Raw genomic sequence first — 22,442 nt, 5'->3', positions numbered from 1 at the left:
TTAAAAGCCTGTCTTTTCTTCAATGTATGTTTTTGGCAGCTTCATCGAGGATCAGGCGACTGTATCGGGACCATGAATTTCTGTTGAAAACATGACATTTTAGGACTGGGGATGCAGCCAAAGGCCTCATGCGGACGGTGCTTGTGGTGCCTGCCTAGCATGCGGGAGCCCTTCCCCCACCAGAGCCACACAAGCAAGACGTGACATTTAAGTCATATGATGTGGCAGTTACGGAAATGATCTCCTCAGCCCTTTCCATGTTTTGTTGTTATTGTTGTCTGTTGTTCACTAACCTACTTTGTGAAGTCTGAATTCATGTCTATGTGGCCTTCAGAGTCTCCGATTAGCTTAGGAGTTAGCTCATGGTGGGAGAGGAATTTCCTTAAGTGCCGGGGAGTACTGTCTCCAGTGTCTGCCAGGGGCTCTTTGTGTGCGTTGGAGCATTTCTTCCAAGACTTAGCTAGCGACTCGGCCTTAGCCTTCGCTTCCTGCTTTGCAGACCCTTAAGGTCAGCCAGAGGTGAGAGCTGGGGCTTTCTTGGATCTTTCCTGAGTGTAAAGGTCTAATGTCCTTAGGAATGCTCTCAGTTCTACGCATGTGGGTGCCTTCTAGATTCCCAAGGATGTGAGGAAGGTTTTCAAAGTCCGATGTATACATCTCATCCCCCAGTTTTTCCGTTTAAGCCTTTTGGTTAGCTGATTATTTGCTCCATTAGCCACATTCAGGCAGCTATGATTTAAAGTAACAGTTGCCTCTTATTTTTCTATCAAATGCCTCTTCACAACAAGGTGTTCTCATGGGCAAGGTCTGAATCAGTTCAAGCAAAGACAGCCTTGTGAGTGTGGTCTTTTGGGAAACCGTCAGGTCAAATAATGGTGATTTTCTGGTAATGGGGCCATGAAGAAGTTCTAGTCCTGTTGTGCCCCCCTCAGGGACCGAGAGGCTGCCGAGTCTCCCTGTGATTGCGAGCTGTGCTTCCAAGGAAGAGCCCCAGTGTTGGGGGTGGGTGGGAAACAGGAGAGGGAGTCCGGCTGGTTAAATGCTACACCTGCTCTTCATCCTGAGACTTAGCTATTTTTCGTGAATAAAAGCTCCCAGTTTGCTCTGAGCTTTGGGTTCATTTCCAGCATTCTGAAAAAATGGATTCTGATGGTGTTGGCCCGGTTCTCCTTTGTCTTACGGAGGAGAGGCCTTCAGGGGTCCTTCCTTCACCATTTTTGCCGCAGTTACCCCAGCTCTGCCTCTGACCGTGTTTTTGTTTGCAGTAGACCCTTCATGAGAACTAGAGAACTCCGATTCCTACTCCTGACTGTCCACTGAGGAAGTCAGTCATGGTTGTCCTATTGATTGTTCCATTTTAGAAGTTTATTGGATCTGCTAAAAACAGGGAGTTAAAAATCGTGATTTTGTGTTCATCTTAAGTGTAGCCTTTGAAGTAGCAGAAGCAGATCGCGACGAGCAGCATTTTGAGACTCTCCAGCTGTCCTTTAGAAAGGGAATAGACAGGAGGTGGTCACCTTTATAATTGATGCTTTAAGATAATTTAACTTGTTCTCTTTTGTCACAGGGATTTAACGCACAAAATGGCGATTATACCCAATTGGCAATCTTGGTGTCCTCACCCCCCAAAATACACATCTTCAAGACCTCATTCTTCGCCTGGTAGAGTATATTCAAAGAATGGTTTCCAAAATATGTCCAGACCGTCTTCTTCAAGTGAGTATCATAGGCGAATAGAAACCCTAGTAGTTAATATCCTTCTACACGCCAGGCATGGGCAAAGCTTTGCACGATGTTTAACCACCATAGTAACCCCACGAATTGAGGTGTACTTGTGGTAACTTCCTATGTGGGATACTGAGACATGGATGGATTAAGTCACTTTCATAAAAGCTAAATAGCTCTTAAGTGGCTGGGTCAGAATTTGAGCCCAGACAGTGCAGTGCTGGAGTGTCGCCCATGTCTCTCCCCAGGCCGCCGTCCCCCGGAGGCACTGTCAGCCGTCGGGCTGCTCTCTCTGCACGCACATGTGCAGATCTGTAGGGACCTACCTGCGCAACTTGCATGATATGCCGTATTAAGTCCAACTAATGCTAGATACTGTTTCTTTTAAAATGCTGCTGTCTTTGTATTTCATTTGGGATTGTTTACGTGGACCAGATTTCACCTCCATCAGTTTATCCCTCTACCGGGTGCAGTCGGCTGCTAAGCAAGCATGCGTGAGTTCTGCCCATCTGAGACTGAGTTCTTCATTTCTAATATTTTCATACAATCTTTAAAAAGTTTCCACGTCTATACTGAAATCTTCCATAAGTTCACATATTTTTAACTTTTTTCTTTAATCTCTTTAGCATTTTGCTCATTTGGGGGGTGGTACTGGGGATTGAACTCAGGGGCAGTAGATCATTGAGCCACATCCCCGGCCCTATTTTGTATTTTACTTAGAGACAGGGTCTTGCTGAGTTGCTTAGAGCCTCACTTTTGCTGAGGCTGGCTTGGAACTCATGATCCTCCTGCATCAGTCTCCTGAGCCACTGAGATTATAGGCGTGCACCACGGTGCCCAGCATTTCTTAAATACCTGATCATTTCTGTTTTTGTTTTCTCTGTGGATCTTTTTCTGGTGACTGTTTTTGCTCTTGATTAGGTTATGTTTTCTTGTTCATTTATCTTGAAGTTTAAAAAGATAATGCAAGGCATTTGTATAAAATGCAGTAGAAATAGAAGTAAGTGATATCACTAGAAAGAGACGGCTCCCCTCCTCTCGGGCGGTCAGTGAGGTGGGCGGGCTCAGCACTGTGATCCCTACGCTGAAGTGTGTCTTGCTTTTGCTGCAGTTTTGTTGGATTTAGGTCGAGCCTGGTTTCATCTTCTTCCCTTCAGCAGGCCTGAGAGCCGAACACTGGGGAGACTCCTGAGAGTGCTGTTTTACAGCCCATCTGCCAGCTTGGGGTCTGCTCCTCAGCCTTTCTGCTGTTTCCAGGGTCGGGAGGGACGGTTCCTGGGAGTTCTCTTTGCTCACCAGCTCTGACCTTGCTTTCACACAGCCAGAGATCTCTGTCCCCCTGTGGCCCTGCTTCCTTTATGCAGCAGCCACAGTGTTCACTCAGCAGAAGGCCCATGTGTTCAGAGATTCAGCTCACCTCTTCCTGTCCTTGGCCTCTGTGTTCAGCTGCCTGGGGCTTGTGTACATCCTGTGGGCCTTGAGGTATATATTGTCATATACCAGTCTCTGGTGTGCGCTTGACCTCAGCCCTGCAATTCTAATCCACCCACCTGTCCACACATGCCCACTAAATACTGGGTTTGCTTCCCTTGTCTGCCCTGCAGGGACAAAAGGTGTTATCCTTTGGATGACTGAGGAGTGGCTTATGCTTTTGGAATTTAGTTTCTTTGCAGTCTCAAATCTCTGATGGGTTTTTGAACTATGTATATTTTTAGCTTATTCTACTTGTTCTCATTGTTAGGGCGAAAATGACAGTCTGTTATGACTTTCTAGATCCTAAACGGATGTAGAAAATTTTATCAAATTGCCCTCCAGAAAGATGACATCCACTTATACTCCCACCAGCACGTTACGCAGGTTTGGTTCTGCTTTCATCTTCCTGCATTAGACATGTGAGAGAACAAGTTTTCCTTCACGTAATTTCAAAGTTTCAAGTAAATATTTTCTGCTACTTTAAAATCATAATTATTGAGTGCAAAGTTGGGGCTTCTTAGAAAGCAGCTAAAAATATACACGCAAAGTCTGAAGAAAGATTTCAGATGGAGGGGTACGTTAACAAGAGGGACCCCTGGTGACAATGGCGGGGTAGAGGGGGAATAGCATCGTGCAGCTCCTGTGTGTAAACCAGCTGCTTCTGAGAGTCAGTGACTGACGTTACACGTCCTGGGGAGTCTCGTGGGAGACTTCAGCTCCCTGTCCCTCAGGCTCCGTGCCTGCTTCCTTCTCCCAGTCTGTCCTCTCCTGAAGTGGGTCCCCTGGCTCCATCCCCACCAGGCCCAAGCCACAGGCCCAGTTGCTGGGATGGCTTTCTGCTGGCCCCTTGTCCCACAAACATCTCAAACATGAGCTGGACAGACAATCTCCAGTCTGCCCCAGGCCTTCCGTTCAGCCAGTGGCATCGACACTGATGTAGGTCCTCAGGGACGGTGCTAAGGAATCATCCTTCATTTCTCCCTGTTTCTTTAACACCCGATGCCCCAACATCTCGTGTCCTTCATAGAGTATATTTGCCTTGTTTTTTTTTCCTTTGGTTTTACTAATGTTATCACTGTCATCCTTCATTGACTGACTTCAGAGGTGAAAAATGACTGGACTTTCCATCACAAGCCACCGAATGGTCAGACATGTAAATCTAAACATAGTAGAAGAGCTACTCTTTGGTTTTGTTAAGCAGTGCAGTAGTTTTTATTTAGAATCTTAGCTTTAAACATGTTTAACAAATAGCTGTGTCTCTTTTGTAGCCACAACAGTTGCAAATCCAATACTGTCCTTCTTAGATGTTAAACGGATTTTATTTCAAAAAATTACCGATAAAAGGGACGAATTGAAAAAAGCCTTTCAGCTGCTCGACACTGGTCAGAACCTGACTGTGTCCAAGAGTGAGCTGAGGAGAACCATCGCGGCCTTCCTGCTGCCGCTCACCAGGGAGCAGTTTCAAGAGGTGCTGGCTCAGGTACGGCGCGACGTAGCTATAGAGCAGGTGGCTTCTGGAACAGCTGCCGAGGGTCAGAGGGGCACAGGGCTCATTCTGACTTTCTCCCCAGAGTCCCACATGATAAGTTGAAGTTGTGTTAATTTTTTACAATTCACTTATTTAAGACGAGGTCACTTTGGAAGACCACGCTCCACATTTGCTTGGTCACATTTTGGAGGTAGGAGTGTGTCAGCCATTTTTCCTTCCTTCCTTCCTTCCTTCCTTCCTTCCTTCCTTCCTTCCTTCCTTCCTCCTTCCTTCCTTCCTTCCTTCCTTCCTTCCTTCCTTCCTTCCTTCCTTCCTTTCTTTCTTCCTTTCTTTCTAGCTTCTACATAAAAGTATTTGGTCAACTTACATTTTGGAACTTAGTGTTTTGGTATTTGTTCTGTCATCAAAGGTCATGGGGCATCTTCTAACTACTGTAGCCAATGCTAGACGAGGTGCAGGAACTGAGACACGGCCCCGCCTTGGAACTGCTCGTGGTCCACTGAGACAAGTAGAGTGCGGGCGAGGCCGGGCAGGGCCAGTCCAGGGAGTTTGGGGGCTGGGTGTCTGGGAAGGCCACTCTGGAGCAGGTATTTAACTTAGAGCAGAGGGGCCTGCATCAGCCTCTTGCTCGTCCAGGGATCTGGGTGGCACTGCTACGTTAGAAGTCAGGGCTGTGGACCTGGTGTGGCTCTGAGGGCCAGCCGCGAGCAGGCTTTGTGAGGCCGCAGGGAGCCAGGGAAGGGTTTGCAGCAGGGTGGACTTGGGTGGCCTGGGGAGGACCAGGGCCCTTGGGCCGACCAATGGCATGGACCAGGGGTGATCCCTGTCTTCTGGGGCCCTAGAAAAGGAACTTGAAAACAGTAGGAATCAAACATTCTCAAGATGGGCTTGTAAGACTCGAATAGCAGACCTAAGAGTGGGACCTCGGGCTACAATAGTCTCCTTCCAGCTCAGCGGCTGACTTTGCACACCCAGGGCCCTGGGCACATGTGCGCACGTGTGTGTGCACGCACACACGTACACACGGAGACGTGCACTTTCCTCCTCCTTTCCTTCATTCCTAATCCATCTGGTTTCACGCTACTTCCTAGTACTTCAAAAGCCTGCTTCAGTTTGGACTTTGCTGTGCACCCACCGTCGCAGTGTTCCTACCTCTTGTCCCGGGGAAGGAGGGGGAATGTGTGCTGTGAGCACAAAGAGCTCCACCCAAAGTTCACCTGAACCTCACGGCTTCCTCTGCCCTTGAGCTTTGTCCTTTTCTGAGCTGGGGGTTTTCCAGCCGTGTTTCCTCAGCTGATTTTCATGCCCCATTTTTCTCTTTGGGGCGTTTGATATTGCCCCGCTGTCTCCCTAGGCTCTCTTTATTTTTTAAAGTATTTCACTCTGTTTTCCAGGTTGGATAATGTCTATTGATCTGTCCTCGATCCACAGACACACTCTTATTCTCTCCATTCTGCTATTAAGCCCAGTCAGTGAATTTGTAATTTTTTAGACATTCTAGAATTTCTTTTTGATTCCTTTTTATAATTTCTCTGGACTTGCTTAATTTCCTATTTTCTTCAATTATGAGCATATTTCTCTTAACTGATTGAACATAGTTGAAATAGCTGCCTTGAAGTCCTTGTGTGTGCATCTCACATGGTGCTCTCTCAGAGTGGGTCTGGATGTTCATATTTGAACGTATTTGGAGCTGTCCAATAGAAGTACATGAGCTACATACGCAATTTTAAATTTCTAGTAGCCACATTAAAAGATAAGTAAAATTAATTTTAATAATAATTTTATTCAACCAAATATATTTAAAATATTTCATGTCAATATATAGTCACTGAGAAATTGCTAATAAGATATTTTACATTCTTTTCATGTTTTAAGCATTACTAAGTGTTCAAACATGGTGAATGCACACTTTACGTTACAGCAGACTTCAATTCTGACACTAAATTTCTACTGGCAAAACTTGATCTATATTTTGATTTAATAAAATGTATAGTTGAAATACTAGGTTCACATACCTGGTTGTTTCAGACATATCAAGTATCTTCCAATAATTGAATTGATATCATTTAAAAAATTTAAATTAATTAACATTAATCCCAGTGACTTAGGAGGCTGACACAGGAGAGTTGCAAGTTTGAGGCTAGCCTCAGCAACTTAATGAGATACTGTCTTGAAGTAAAATCTTAAAAAAGGACTGGGGTGTAGCTCAGTGGCAGAATGTTTGCCTACCATGCATGTGGCCCTGGGTTCAATTCTCAGTACTATAAAAAGAATTAATTAACATAAATAAAGCAAAGGAGTTCAGCTAATCAGTAATGCTGGCCCCATTTCAAATACTGTGTAGCTAATGGTGGCTAGATCTGTGTACTAGACAGTATAGTGCTAAGCATTATGAATGGTGTGTTGTGGAGACTCTGGATTCTGTTATATTCTGCTGAAGACTATTGATACTTTTGTTTTGATAGACAGTTAACTTGCAAATTCTGTCTTGCTTCAGTGGCCAATGGCTCATTTCTCAGTTTAACTCTTATCTTTACATAGTTTTATTATTTTGTACTTTGAATAGAGTTCACAGTCATTTTCTATGGAGGGCTGGTCTGAGTTTTCTCTGTGGCAACTTCTCTGCTTTGTCATTTATTCTAAGCAATTGCAAAGTTACAGAAAAGTTTGCAAGTACAGTGCAAAGAACAATCTTTTTCTAAACCACTTCTAAATATTCCATTACTTCTAAATATATTAATAATTTCTTCAAGCTAGGACCTCTAACAGCCATAATCCAACCTTCAAAATAAAGCAGTCCTGATGACTCACGGCTCCCAACTCAGCCCTGGGGCCCAGTCAGGCTTTGGCAATTCCAGAAACACCCTGTGGGATCCAGGTCAGAATCAAGTGTGGCGTCTGGTTCCTGCCCCCCCAGGCCCCTCCGCCTGGCACGGCCTTCGGCCCCTCCTTGACTGTCATGACCTTAACATTTTGAGGACTGCAGACCACCTTTGCTTAAGTCCCTGCCTGTGTTCATCTGGTCAAGATGCGGCTAGGGTCTCTGGCTGTGTTCTCCTGGGGCACGGCCAGGCTGCCTTGGCACGGTCCGTCCCACCCCGCTGACGTTCACCTGGGTCACCTGGTGAGGCTGGGGGTCTGGCAGGCTTCTCCGTGGCATGCACTGTGGAGCCGATTTTCTATGAAATAAGTAAGTATTCCATGGCTCATCTGACATCCAGCTGATTCATTTGTGGTTTAAATATTTGCAGGGATTTGAGGTTTCTTAGTGCGTGAGTTATGGGTGTCTTACTTTAATTATTGTAATGTTGAAATTATCCTTAATCTGGCCAGTTGGGCCCCCTTTTGTCTGGTCTCTGTGTCCTTTGACAGGTCCTCAGCATTCCTTGGGCACTTCTTTGTTTTGGGATACTCTAAGCTCATCTTCACTTCCCTTGCTTTGGTCCTAGAATCATCCACCTTTTCCTCTCAAGGAAAAAGCATGGAGATGGGATCTGGGCCTGGGGTCGCCCATGCTGAGGGGTGCTGCTGTTCCCCGGCCTCTCAGTGGCAGAGCTCTAGGGCATCCACTTGCCTCCCAGTTTTTACATATGTTCCTGTCCACGTGTTTTCTGGGCCAGTCTTTCTCTCGGTGTTGAAAACCCAGAGTTCACACCACCGACGCCCTTCCACCCGGCGCGCTGCCCGCCTCGGCTTTCTCTCCCGCGTGGCGGTCCCTGCCCTCTCACGGAGCAGACGCTTGGCTTTTGTGGTCCTGAGTGCATTTACTCATTCGGTCACCCTCCCTTGGTGGCTGGTCCCTCACCCCAGCGCTCCCCTCAGGGGGTGCTGGGCGCTCTCGTCCCTGTGGCCCCCCAGCAGGCAGACCCCACTTTTCTCTGCCCTATCTGGTGACTTTAGGTCTGAGTGACTCGGGAACGTAGGGAGGAGGAGGAGGGCCGAGACTTTCCTTTTCCCCTCTCTAAAAGCTCCTCCTTTATTCCTGCCGGGGACTTCACAGGGCACGGGTTGCTCGTTTCCACAGCTCCCGTTATTGCTGTCTACATTTTAGTTGCGGCTTATTAAGATGAGATTTACATATCATAAAACTCATCCTTTTTACACGTATAAGTCAGGGATTTCCATATACTCACAGTTGGCACCTATCACTACCATCGAATCTAAAAACATTTTTATCACCCCGGAAAGAAACCCTGTACTCATTGGCAGTTACTCCCGATTTCTCCTCCTTCCTGTACGCAGAGACAACCCATCTACTTTTGTCACTGTAGATTCTAAACAGCTCACCCAGCTGGACTCGCACAGCGTGTGGTCTTTGTGTCTGGCTCTTCTGCGAGTGAGCTCTCGAGGTTCCCCCATCGAGGTTCCCCCATCGGGGTTCCCCCATATGTCCATCGATTGTCGGCACAGGGCAGTACTCCATTCGTTTAGTGGATCGAGCCCCTTTTGTTGGCCAAAGGGCTCGGGTTCCGGTTGGGGTTAGGGTTATTGGAATCGTTTTTTCTCTTTGGCTTTTGTGAGCAGAGCTGCTGTGGATAGTCATGGACGCATCTTCTGCGTGGACGTGTTTTCAGTCTGTGGTTCCATTTCTGGGAGTGCAATGGCTGTGTCCTGGGCTAAGGTTCTTTACCTCAAGGACCATTTGTCCTTGTAAACCTTATGCCAGTTTCCCTCGGAAGTTTGATTTAACTGTTGCTTCATACCGAATAAAGAGTTAGAACATCATTTCCTTCTCTGTGCCCTTACAGTCATGATCTAATGGGAATTTAAGTTTTTGACAATCTTCCCAAGCTGATCAGTTATGCAGGAAGAGAAAAAGTGCAGAGAATATGAAACGCATATCTGTTTTTAAAATCTACATCTGTTTCTAAAAGAAGTCACTGAGCACTGAGAACTTCAAAGACTTTGTAAGAGCAGATCCTGGTAGCCCCCCCCCATGCTTGGCCTGCCTTCCTGGAGCTGGTCTGCTGGACCCACGAGCAGTGGAGAGGCCCCGGGTGCAGTGTGGTGCGAAGGCGGGCTGCCAGCTCTGTTTATGACGAACCCTGTGGTGACACACCCTTGATTTCTCAGAGGTTAATGGAAGCCCAACTGGAAACTTACAAAACCAATGCAAGATTTCATGGGAATTTACCTTAAAATTAAAAACCAGTTTTCCGGTTACAGTCTGAGTCTCCTTTGGCTCTGATTTTATTTCATGACCCATGTCAGGAATGTTCCCGTCAGCAAGGAGGATCGAGGGGCTCTCTGCTGTCTGCCTGGAGCCTGGTTTCCATTGAGAGTTGTGCAAACACATGGCCTTAGTCTGAGTATTAATGTGGCCTAGTTTTAAACAAGTTGAACTGTAATTGGATTCCAGAGAAGCAAAACCAAGTTCTGTTCTGGGCCCAGGGGTCGTGCCAGGTCAGAGAAAGTCTTCTTGGAGGATCCTTATCAATATGGCAGGTGCAGACTTCCCCCGCCCCGCCCCAGCCACAGTCTAAGAATCTGCCTGCAGCAGTTCACCTTTGGATGGTTTTGGTTACGGAACGTTTGTGACAGATTCATAAATACTGAGAGGATGAGCAGTGGCCTCCCTTGTGGCCTGGATTCTTTGATTGTCCAAAGGACCCTGCTTTGGCGATGGGTCAAGGCAAGAGCTCACCTGCCACGCCAGGGCCGTCGTGAGTGTGAGGAGAGCGGGCTCCTTTGGTGGCTCTTGTTCATGCAGGATGATGGAGGGTGGAGTGGGGTCCCTCGGGCTCTGGCTTTTAACGGTGGTGCCATGCAGGGATGTCATGAAACGTGTGCAGTGACACCACCTTCTGAAGGTGGTTTAGGGGGGCTGAAAGTGGTACCTGTGTTTGGAGTTGGGGCCCAGGAAACGTGGGTGCCCTCCTTCCCTCATCAACTCTCGGCGTTATCACAGGAACATCCAACCTTGAACTTCACATCTTTGCCCTTCTTTTGTATGTTAAGGAAACTTCACTGATCTTTGGGAGAGACAGGGACAACTACACCCAGCCTCGAGGCCAGCCGGCACCGTGAGGCTAGGCAAACCCTGACTGCGCGGTGCACCCCAGGAACCACCCAGCTGTGTGGGCGCAGCTTGGTGTGCATCTGCATGGAGCTTGATAAGATATATATATTGATTATATACTTTGTTTAAATCCTAGACTCAAATGCTTTTTTTGAACCATTATCTTTATTTATAAGTTAACTTCTTACTTAGAAATGATTTTGAACCTCCAGCAAAGTGCCTGCAGCACCCTGCGGCACCCATGTGGCACCTGTCAGTAACATTCACAGCCCCGCACCTGGCATACCTGTCGTGGCCACCCTACCCCATGCGCTTCTCCTGTGCATGCTCGCTAGCTGTGCATGTGCAGGTGCACAAACAGCATGCTCAGCACACACAAGCTGCATGTGATGTCTTTTCTAAAAACCCAGATATTTTCAAGGAAAGTGCTTTATCCCAATTTTTGATTCCCGAACACCTCAGTCTATTTCCTAAGAAAAAGAACCATTTTCTTACATAATCACAGTAGTTATCAACTTCAGGGAATCAAACATGGAGATCAAACCTTTAATCTATAGTTCATATTGACCCACCTGTCCCATAGTGTTCTCGATGGACTTTTTAACTTAAAAATGGCATTTTGTACCTTAACACTCATGAATTTACAGAACATTCACATAACCCTCTAAGTATTGAGAGTTGTGCTCACCTCAGCTTCTGTATATCTCATGTTAGGATATATTTCTGCTAATTTATTTTTATTTATTTTATTAGTGCATTATAGTTACATATATGTAATGTTGAGGTTCATCTTGACATAATCCTAGAAGCATGGAATATAACCCCATGATAATTTTATTTTAAGCTAGACTCTGGCTTAGCCAGATTTGGACTTTAGGTAACTGTGTGGATGACTTGTTGACTTTTAGCTGACACAGACTGGCATTCCTTGGTTTTCCAAGAACGCTGTCAGCTTGGACACCTGAGTGAGCCATCAGAATGCTAAGCAGGGTGCCACTCGGTTAATGGCACTCACCGTGACGTCAGGAAGGCGGTGTTTAGACACTACTGCTGTCCTCTGCCTGGGTCTCTCTCCTCTAACCTGCTGTCCTTGTCCTTTTTTTGTGTAGGTCCCTGTCACCAGCTCTGGCAATGTACCGTACCTTGAATTCCTCTCCAGGTTTGGTGGGATTGACCTGAACATAAACACCATAAAGAGGTAAGGATTCTGTAACTCAGGTGAAGATGTGAGACTTGCAGTGGTGAGTAGGAGCCATGACACAGGCCACGAGGGCCAGTCACAGCCACAGATGACCATGTCCATGCGGAGGATGGGTGGGCAGAGCTCGTCCACAGAGAATTCAACAGAACAAAGCCACACTGAGGCTGCCTTTAGAGAAGACTCTAACTGTATGCAGGAGGGGTTTCAGAGTTGGACCAATGACACCGTAATGAAATGTGAACAGAAAATTAAAATCAGGTCATACTTTTGCACACAGTGTATTTTAGATTTGAAAATGATGATTTTAGATTGGGGCTGGGGCTCAGTGGTAGAGCGCTTGCCTAGCATGTGTGAGGCCCTGGGTTCAATTCTCAGCACCACATGTAAATAAATAAAATAAAGGTCCATTGACAACTAAAAATGTTTAATTAAAAAAGAATAACGATTTTAATTTTGAAGTAAAATATTACGACGCCAATTATTTGCAGGGCTCTGTATATTTTTTATGTTGATTGTTGAAAGTGATCACGTTTTGGCGGCTGGAGAGGGAGATGAAATGGAAGATACGTGTGAGCCGCTTCCAGGCTTCACAGCTCTCCTGGGAGCCGGGCTCGTGGGCTCCATTTGCAGAGTGAGGGCTGGAGTGCACCCTGAAGGTCCCCGGCAGCCAGAGATCTCTCTGCACCTGTGTTTGCTTCAGGAAAAATTGTTTCAGTGAACACAGTCACTAACCATCTTCTGAAGGAATAAGCCTCGTTTTTCTCAGGAGTCTTGTGAACAATCCTAGGAAGTGAGTCTGGCCCTGAGATGTCAGCAGGCTTCGTGTCGCCTGTGGAGCTTTCACGGTTGGGTCCATCCTGGTGCAGCTGAGGGGGAAAACCGGTGCCGCAGGGGAGGGAGGTTGGAGGGGGTTCCGTGAATGCAGAGCTTCAGTTCAGCAGATGAGAAGGTTCAGAGATCTCTGGCACAACATGTAAAGTACTTAATCCACTGAATCATGCACTTAAAATGGTTAAGATGGTGAATTTTGTTATGTGTTTTTTAAAATCACAATTTTTACAAAAGCCAGTGCAGCGGCGATAGTTAGGGTGATTAAGTATTACCCTCTCTGCGGTGGTTTCAGGGTGTCCCCCCAAAGTTGGTGTGTTGGAACTCTGCATTCCTCAGTGCAGCGGTGTTGGGGGGGCCTGATGGAAGGTGTTTGGGGCACGGGGGCAGAACCCCATGAAAGGATAAAGCTTTTCTCAGGTGAGTGAGTTCTTACTCTTGCTCACATGGGGCTAGGTTAGTTACCACCAAGAGCGGCTGTTTTAAAGCACGGACACCCTGGGCTCTCTCCTCTGCATGTAACGCCTGTTCTTCCGCTTTCTACCATGAGTTGAAGCAGCATGAAGCCCTCCCTAGAGGGTCAAAATTTAAAGGCCCTCTTGGCCTTTGCAGTTGCTAGAACAGGGAGCCAAAATAAACCTCTTTTCTTTATAAATTTTTCAGTCTCAGGTATTCTGTTATAGCAACAGAAAATAGACTAAGGCATATCCCATGACCTCTCAGTAAGTGGGGAACTAAGATAATTTCTAATTTTGCCCAAAAGAATGACTGGTTGGTTTGTAGACTACATGTTCATGCCCGACCTAAAGCCATCCCCATTTGTGGGGTGAGATTGTTGTGTGGACTGTAATCTAATATCTGAGTAGTCCTTGTTGGAAAAGCCAAACATCTGGAAGAACTCTAAGCAGGAGAGATTTTTTGTTTTTTGTTTTCCTTTTTTTTCTTCTTATTTTTTCCTTAGCCAAGTAATTGAATTGAGTTGAAAAGTATCATGAGTTACTTTCTTAAACATAAAAGGCTAAATATTAAACTAAGTTTGAAGACTTCTGACTTACCATGAAGTTTAATTCTCTACATGTTGGAAGCGATACAACACAGTGAACAGAGACTTCTCTTTCTAGTAACGTGGTGGCTTCTACCAGGAATAGCATTTCCACTGAAAACAATTAAGAATCATGTATTTTAATGAATATACATACCTTTTAATGAATAACTGAGCCAACAAGAAAGTCAAGACTCCTCAGAGGCCAAAATGAAATGCAATTTGTGATCCAAAGAAGGAAGCACCCTGGAAAGCCAGCTTTTGCACTGAGGGTTTTGTCCAAATCATGATGAATCCACGTGTTCCATTTTGTTGGCCACTTGAAGTAAAGGAAACAAGAGGGCTGGGGGCTGCCCCGGGTGGAGGAACCTGACACAGGAACCCTTCACCTGAAGCTGGGCCATCTGCACCCTGTGTACAAATAAACCATAACATGGAAACTAGGTGCAACAGCTAAACCTACCTGCTTCAACACAGTATTGAGTGAGTAGGGAAGAAGTTGTAATTTTAATTGGGTTTCATGCACATCTGTGTTTCAATTAATGTTACTTGTGCGCTTTGAAAAGTTCAAGGCTAGAAGTTAATTTAGAAGTGATGATACACTGCGTACGCAGAAGAATGTATCTTCAACCCAGCTCTGAAGAGTTTCTGAAAAGTGCCAGGTAACAAGAGAGCACACAGAAGAGCTGAGAGACACACAGAGATGAGGAAGAGGACGGATGACCAGGAGATAAAGTCACCAGGGGAATGAGATCTCCAGGCTCTTCAACTATCGGAACTGTCAGATGTATCATCTAAAACTAGACTTTTTTTTTCTTTTTTATGGGTGCTGGGGCTCAAACCCAGGGCCTTGTGCATGCAGGGCAAGCACTCTACCAAGTGAGCTATGTCCCCAGCACCCAAAACTAGAGTTTTCAAGTGTTTAAAGAAATGAAGGAATGAATTCAAAATATGAAGAAGAAGCAATAAAACAAAGATGTAAAGAGATATAAAATGGAACTTCTGATAATGAAAATATAATTTCAGATATAAAATTCAGTGGGTAAGTGAAAATAGTGGGTTTAAACACGCTGAAAAGAGGATCTGTGGAGTGGAAGATAATCTGAAGAAATTATCCAGCATGCACCACAGAACGACAAAGAGGTACACAATATGACTCCCTGAACCTTCACTGTAAGGGACATGGAAGACAGGAGGAGTCCTAATACACTTCTAATTGGATTTCCAGAAAGATATCAGTCTTAGTCTGATTTGTTCTTCTATCACAGAGTACCCAAGATCAGGTAATTTAGAAGAAACGTATTTCTCCTAATTCTGGAGGCCAGCAAGTCCAAGATAAAGGCACCAGTCCCGTCCCCACATGGAGGAAGGCAGAAGGGAAATCGAGGACCAACTTCCTTAATGAAGCCCCTTAAGGGCACCTGATCCCTTTCACAGGGAGGAGCCCTCGCGGCCTAATCGCCTCTTACAGGCCTTCTTCTTAAGGTCCATGTTGTAACACCTGGATTTGGAGGGGACATTCTAACCATAGCAATAAAAGAGAAAGAAATAAGGCAGGGACTATATTTGAAAAGATAGTGACGGAGACTCTCAAGTCAGATAAATAGATGCCCAGGCAGATATACCACGGTGAGACTGAGAACATCAGAGGGAAAATGACAAAGGCGGCGAGAAGAGAAGCTAAAGTGACTTCAGAGGAGTGATGTCTGAGCTGACCCCTCGGTGGTGGCAGGGAGAGCTGGGAGGCAGTGGAAAGGTGTCTCTAACCTGCTGGATTAAAAGGTCTGCCATCCAAAATTCTGTACTCTATTTGTAAGAATAAAATAAGTTTTTCCTGGGGGATCCCTGGGGCCCTCTCCTTTTCTTGCCACAGTGTATGCTCATCTCCTGAGACCAGAGCGCAGACAGTTCCTGACTTAGGAAGGTTTGACCTATAACTTTTCAACTTTATGATGGTGTGAAAACCATACAGGTTCAGTGGAAGTCACATTTCACATCTGGAATCCTGGTTTTCCCTGGGCCGGACACATGCAGGACTATGCTCTCTGGTGATGCTGGGCATGGGGAGCCTCAGCTGCAGTCAGTCCATGATCACGGGGTGAAGTTCATGCTCCACCAGAGTGGGTTTCAGGTAAGTCAGGTGCACTGTATTAAATGATTTTCTATTTTTTGACTCAGGCTATTTCAGCCTATTGAATGGGACATAACTGCATTGTAAGTGAAGAAGCATCGGTGCTTGGGAAAGATAGAAGCCTCTGATACCTTGGCCTACTGTGTTCAAACCGGATCGTTTCCACCAGATCTTGTATAATTTCTTCATACCAAGTGTATGAATATAAGGAGCAGCCTCTTCAGCCACTGAGTCATGAAGTCACTAGACAGGGGCTGAATTCTGGGACACTCCACAGACTCGCAGCTCAGACTCCCTGCCTCGGTGGTGTGGGACTTACTCTGGTCACAGCACTTCCCTGTGGATGGCTGCGGAGGTCACATTTTATACTGGCCAAGACTTGATGTGGTCGGCAGCAAACAGTGAACAGCACCCACAAGTGGTAAGCCATCTCTTCTGCTCTGGCCACCTCAGCCTTTCCAGAACTGGCCGTGTGTGACAGTCACCATACTGAGGAAACCCCTGAGTAGGTGGCAGTGGACTGAGTTAGAAGCAACATGGAGATTAGGGCATTTTGCTTCTAAAAAGGTTTTTGACCTGGAGTGATATTTTTTAAAAAGCTTATGCCCCTGAGTGTGTGAGAGCAAATGTGGGACTGTTATTGTGACCCATACACAGGAGCCTGTGCTGCCGGTGACAATGGCAGAATCATCATCCCTGCTTCAGAAAGACCCAAGACATCATCTACTGAAAGAGCAAATTCATCCTTTGAGGTGTCCTTTGAGATCCACTTCTGATGGACACGTAGAACATTTTTCCACGTGGGACGAAGAGGGTGACCTCTGCGTACTAAATTACCCATGGGGCACTTGGCACCTAATGCCACCAAGTATGACTAAAGTCTTCCACGTGTGACCCAGTCGGTACAGACCTTAGACGTCTTAGGAGGCTTTCTAAGTGCTGTGTGAGAAGACCCCACAGTGTCCACAGAACTTGCTAAAGAACCTGATGATTGTCCTGAAACTGAACTCCCCCACACAGACCACGCAGGCAGCGATTCTCTGCTAGGCCAGCCACGGAGACGCAGTCGTCAAAGGAGACAGCAGCGGCAGAGCTTGAAACGAGCATGCGTGAGCTGAGTCTGGGCAGGTGGCCTGGGGCAGAGAAGAAGCCCTTTTATCAAGAGAGGAGGGTTTGCAGAGGAAAAGGCTGTTTGCTACAAAGAAGCAGCTGGAGAAACTACCAGAAAGGGCATCCAGTAGAATAACGGGAGCCGGCTGGGTAGCACCTTGGATTTGGTGCCGCTAAGGGTCGACTCAATATGGATGGCTTGTTTTGAATTTATGGAGATTAGAGACTTGATAAAAGTCAGCAAGAAATATTTGAAAAAATAAAGTTTGAGGGTTAAATGCATTTTAAGACAAAAAGTGAGAAAGTTAATCTCCTGCAGATCTTAACTAAGAGAGGTGGTTGAGGTGAAAGGAAAATGATCCCAGATGGAAGGTCTGAGATTTTAGGAGTAAAGAACAAAGAATGTGGTTTCCTAGGGGTGAATATAAATGATTATTGGCTGTATACACTGGCATGAACTTTTGGTGTGTGTTAAAATGTCCAGAATGAAAATACCTGACAACAGTAAGCTCAGAGTAGACAAACTGAGTTAAGGTCTTCTAAATTCCATTTATTAGCTGACAGGAAAATTGGAATATTGATTACATATAGAAATGTTACATATGCACATTGTGATTTTTAGGATGACTTCCAGAGAGTAGAAACAAAATGTATAATTCCCCAGTAGTTGGAGGGAAAAAAAAATGAACTGATTAAAAAAAAATCAATCTAAAAAAAAGGCAAGAAAAGAAAGAATAACCTAGACCAGGTAGGGTATATAAAACACACAAAGAAAATTTACAGACCTACACCATATGTACATTATATAATTGCATTAAATATAAAAGGATTAAATAATTCAAAAAGACAGAGACTATTAAACTATTTAAAATTTCAACTACTGGCTTTTTCAAAAGTAAAGAGATAAAAAGGAGATAAAAGGATAAAAAGGAAAGAAAGAAAGAGGGAAAAGTGATACTACAAAGGCAGAACAAAAGAAAGGGGTAATTAATTTCAGGAAAATAGGTTTGAATATTCAAACACTTAATTATAGTAAATGCCCTGCTTGAAAGACAAAGATCATCTGATGAAGTAACAAACAGAAAAATTCAGTAAGAGAAAAACCTACACATTAGCATATAGAAGGTCAAAAGTGAAAGCATTAAAAAAGCATCATTCAGTACCAACCTACAGAAAACCAGTGTCAGTAAGTCACATGCGGCCCAGAGGGCGTCTGGCCGGGTTCTCCTGAAGCACAGCCTAGGACAGTCGCTGGGGCAGGCACAGGCAGGGAACAGCCGTGAGGGAGAGCAGCCACGGCAGCAGGAGAGCAGTCGGCCTGCATGGGGCGTGGCCCAGCCTTGGCCAGGCACTGGGCTGCGGCCTGCTGAGTTCTGAGTCCTAGTGTCTGTCCACTTCCTCAGCTGGATGGTGGGTGCACTGCGTTTGTTTACTCTTTAGCTCTTAAACGTGTTACGGTGTTTCCTGTCTATTGATTCATCATTAAAACAAGATTAAAGCGTCCCGTTCCCTCTGACAGTGACATGAGACTTGGATCACTGACCAGTCCTGTCTGTAGCTTGGGCACAGAGCTGAACCTCCAGCTTGGCTTCCCTGCTCTGGAAATGAAGTCGATTTCGGCTGCAGTGCTCCAGTGGCTTCCCTTGTCCTCAGCTTCAAGTCCAGGTTCCTTACTAGACCCTTTCTGGCAGTGTCTGCCTCTGAATCAGCCTCCACCTCTCTGCCCTGCCCATCAGCTCTGGCCTCCTTGGCCTCACTGCTGGGCTGGCCGGCCTGGTGCCTGCCCCGGGGCTCCGTGCTGGCTGTGTCTCCCTTTGCTTTGCCTGGGCAGCAGCATCGCCACTCAGCTTGTAGAGACCTGCTGCTGCCCGCTCATCCAAGGGCCGTGCCATCTCCCCCACCTCCAGTTTGTCCCTCCACCTTTATTTTCTTCGTGACACCCACCATTAGTTCAGCTGTTTATTTGTTACTGGTTATTTCCCCTCGGTTGCTGCCACCAGAAGGGAGGGTGTCCTGCTCACCAGCTCTGCCTGGACCCAGTGTGTGGGAGGCACAGGGCAAACCCTGTGAGGGGCAGGAGCCTGAGTGCTCCCGCCACTCCGTCCCCAGCCTCTGTCTGTCCAGAGAGGGCTCAGAGTGGCCGTGGCTACCTGGAAAACACACAGGGTGCAGGTCAACAGGAGCTGGAGGGCTGGGTGGCACACGTTGCCCTAAAGCCCTTGACAGAGTGGCCACGGTGCGCAGAATGGGCAGGAGCCCCGTGTGGCCAGGACCAAGTGCTGCAGCAGAGGGGCAGGAGGCGGTCTGCACAGGGTGCCTCTGGTGCCCACATGTCACCTGTGTCTTGGTCTCTAAAGTCAGGGTGCTAAAGGTCCCCGACCCAGAGAGCCGTTGTCAGGGTAAAATGAAAATGTGGCTTGGCACACGTAAGTGTCCATTAGGGTCAGCTGTGATGGCTTTGTCCCCACCCCTGAGCAGCAGGCCCGGCTTTCCTTTACAGATGAGGTCACTGAGGCACAGGGAAGCTGACGTTGCCGAGTTCACACCCCTGCAGGTGGCAACATGCAAGAAATACCTAGCGCTTTGAAAGAGCGCTCTAGACATCCTCAGAGTCTTGATCTCTGCAGGTCCTGTGTAAGCATTTGTTTGGTCAAAACATATTTAACAAAGATTTTTTTGTTTTGTCTTTATCTTGAAGGGGAGGTGTGAGTGAAGCAAATTGCTACCGGACACTAAAAGATCTTGAAGTCCAAGTCGGAGAAAAGGTAACGGGGGTCTTTTAGAAGGCGTCCCCAGCCCTAGTCGGCAGCAGCTGTTAGCCACGGTGGGTGGTGGGTGAGCCACAGCCTGTCTGTCATCCGGGTTCACACATCATAGCCGCCTGGCTGACTAGGTCTTAGAAGAGCGGCGTGAAAGCTTGCGTTCTGCGACTTTGCTCGCCTCGGATGGCATCTCCTCCATGAGTGACACCAGCAGAAGTCCTGGAATATTAATTACTTTTGTATTAACTTTGGATTTTTATGAGTAGGGCTGCCTTTCCTGTTTTTGTGTAAAATTGGGCAGGTTTTTCTTTAGACAGAGAAAACGACTGCTTTTTGGCAGTAGTTGCCAATCAAGAGTAGCAGGGTAAAAATAACCAAACTCCAAGTGCTGTGTGTTGAAGTGTCGAGTGATTTACCCACGAGAGCCGTGGCGTGTTGGGGGACAGCATGTGGCTTCCCTCCTATTCGCTGATTGTGGTTGAGTTTCACTGAGCCCAGAGAGAGAGGGGAAGAGATGGTAATGTCAGCAGGGCTTGGAATCGGACGCCTTTTTAAAATGCATTTGAGCTGTCAGTTAGGCGAGCAGTTTGAGAATCGTGGTTTAATTTACTTGATGCAATATGTTGGTTTGAAATGTGACAAATTTTCTTTCTTTTTTGAACTCTTCTGAGACTTTCATACATTTCAAAATCAAAAATAACCAGAGATCCACAAAATGTTTGCTTCAAGCTCCCTGGCTGGGACAGTACCACCAGACAATTCATCTGAATGTGATAATTTCATAGCATTATGTGTTCCTAAAAACCTGCTTCATTATGTCGGCATACAGTTGGTCGTCGGAACCCTGGCAGAACCCTGCTCTTCTCTGAGGCCCGTTGATCATTCTGTAAGAAACGCGTAACAGGGTTGGTATTTTGGGTATATGTCTTTTCTTTGTCTCTGAGTAAACTGTGTTAATCATGAAATACTCCTGGACGGTCACTAGAGCAGCACAGATATTGTTGTGGGTCAGTGACGGGGGAGGCACGGCGTGGAGCGAGGACAGGGCCAGGAGTGTCAGTCACTGGGCTGTGCTGACCACCTTGCCCTCCAGACCTTTCTATTCCCGCTTCTCCCCGTAGAAGTTCTTCCCGAGAGGAAGAGTGAATCTAAACCAATGCGGGTCCAAGCCCACTTTCTGTGCAGTGAGGGGTTGCGGGGAGGACTAGAGAGAGAGCACACAGCCCAGGGCAGAGCCGTCCTCTGTCCTGTTTTCTAATGGGCATCGACAACAGCCCTGGCTCTGCCCACAGCTGGCTCTGGGCAGGTGGGTGGGACCAGTCTGACTGACCTCAGGACACAGGCAGACCTGGTCCATCTTGGGCTCTGCCATCTTCTGGCCAGGCGGTCTTAGGCAAGCCCTTGTCGTTGGATTTCCTGAGTGTCAGTGCCCACCCTGGAGGGCTGTTGTGGTGTAACACACCCAGTAATGAGCACCCGGACCCTGGGGAAGTGCCGCCCACCATCGTCCTGCTTGGAGTCCAGCTTCCTGGGAAGTAGGGGCAGAACAGCCCAATTCCCATAGCAGCCACACGTGCACCGGGGTGTCCACCTGCGTCCAGGTCACACGCCGAGCCTCAGCGGCCTCACGCTCCTGCTGGAGCCAGGAAGACCCAGGAGGACGGTGGCGCTGTCCACACCTCTGCCGTCAGGGCTGGCTGCCGGTCGCTTTGGGGGTAAAAGGACCTTTGTTACTTCAGCTGTCCATCCACGGGGCTCTCTGCATCTGGGGTGCCAGACCTGCGGATGCTCGTGGGGACTAACCTTGGGCCACCAAGTCGCCTGAGGTAGGACCCCAAGTTGACAGCCCCCCCTCATGCTTCCCGAGTGTTCTTGTGTGGAGAGCGAGGTCTGGCGGCTGGCTTCTCGCCCCCTCCTCCCAGTGCTCGGCCTCCTGCGTGTGTTCACACCAAGACCCTGGCCCAGGTGACCCTTGGCTTCCTGCACCTCACCCCCTCCCCCAGGGTGCATGGCCTCCACGCCTCATCTCCACCGTCGGCGCCCGTGCTGTGTGGCTTCGGGGCCAGTCTGCTCCCATGGGGGCTCCAGAGTCCTCCTCGGGCTCTACCTGGTCCCGGTTCTGGTGTTTGCACCTCAGCTGGCTGTCACCCTGAGTCCTGCCTGAGCCTCACTGGCCCTCACTCTGGCCCTTGCTTTTCATTTTGGTCACAAACTTGACCCTGAGCTGCCCTTCAGTTTCCCACCAGGCATCTCCTGGACTGGTTCCTGAGCTCTGCTCCACCAGGCTCTTGCACCCAGGGCACTGGGGACAGAGGGAGCTAGTGAGAATCAGGCACCTGGCAGTTTCCGACTCACTTTGCAGTCCTGAGTTTCCTCATCCCCTGGTCGGATGACGATAACCCACCAATCAGGTTACTATAAGAAAGAATGAGAAGAATACAGGGAAGTCCCTGGCATACAGGAGGTGCTCCATAAATGTTGGTTCCCTTCACCGTGGTCAGTGTAGCTGGTGTTCTTTGCCAGACCGTCCTGTGCTGGCTGTACCTGCCACCAGGGCCCCCTGCTGTGGCCACCGAGGTGTGTCGTCCTTCCTCATGAGAACAGAAGGCTTCCGCTGCATTGCCTCTGACAATACGAACCTCGTCTTACCCGAGAAGGGCTC

The 22,442-nt window shown here is 47.3% G+C and overlaps 1 protein-coding gene across 1 annotated transcript in view; it reads left to right on the top strand.

Moving 5' to 3' along the window:
• Nucleotides 1-1,583: 1,583 nt before the first annotated feature.
• The window catches only part of LOC143398582 (EF-hand calcium-binding domain-containing protein 6), a 96,962-nt gene continuing 76,103 nt past the window's right edge, over nucleotides 1,584-22,442 (top strand). The window contains exons 1-5 of the mRNA XM_077109279.1: nucleotides 1,584-1,716; nucleotides 4,467-4,678; nucleotides 11,816-11,904; nucleotides 14,421-14,432; nucleotides 19,729-19,783. Coding sequence (XP_076965394.1) covers nucleotides 1,584-1,716; nucleotides 4,467-4,678; nucleotides 11,816-11,904; nucleotides 14,421-14,432; nucleotides 19,729-19,783 — 501 coding nt within the window. The remainder of the gene's footprint in view (nucleotides 1,717-4,466; nucleotides 4,679-11,815; nucleotides 11,905-14,420; nucleotides 14,433-19,728; nucleotides 19,784-22,442) is intronic.

Source organism: Callospermophilus lateralis, chromosome 4 (assembly GCF_048772815.1).
Source record: "Callospermophilus lateralis isolate mCalLat2 chromosome 4, mCalLat2.hap1, whole genome shotgun sequence".
Lineage (NCBI taxonomy): Eukaryota > Metazoa > Chordata > Mammalia > Rodentia > Sciuridae > Callospermophilus > Callospermophilus lateralis.
The sequence above is the reverse complement of the archived record's forward strand: the minus strand, read 5'-3'. Positions and strand labels throughout refer to the sequence as shown.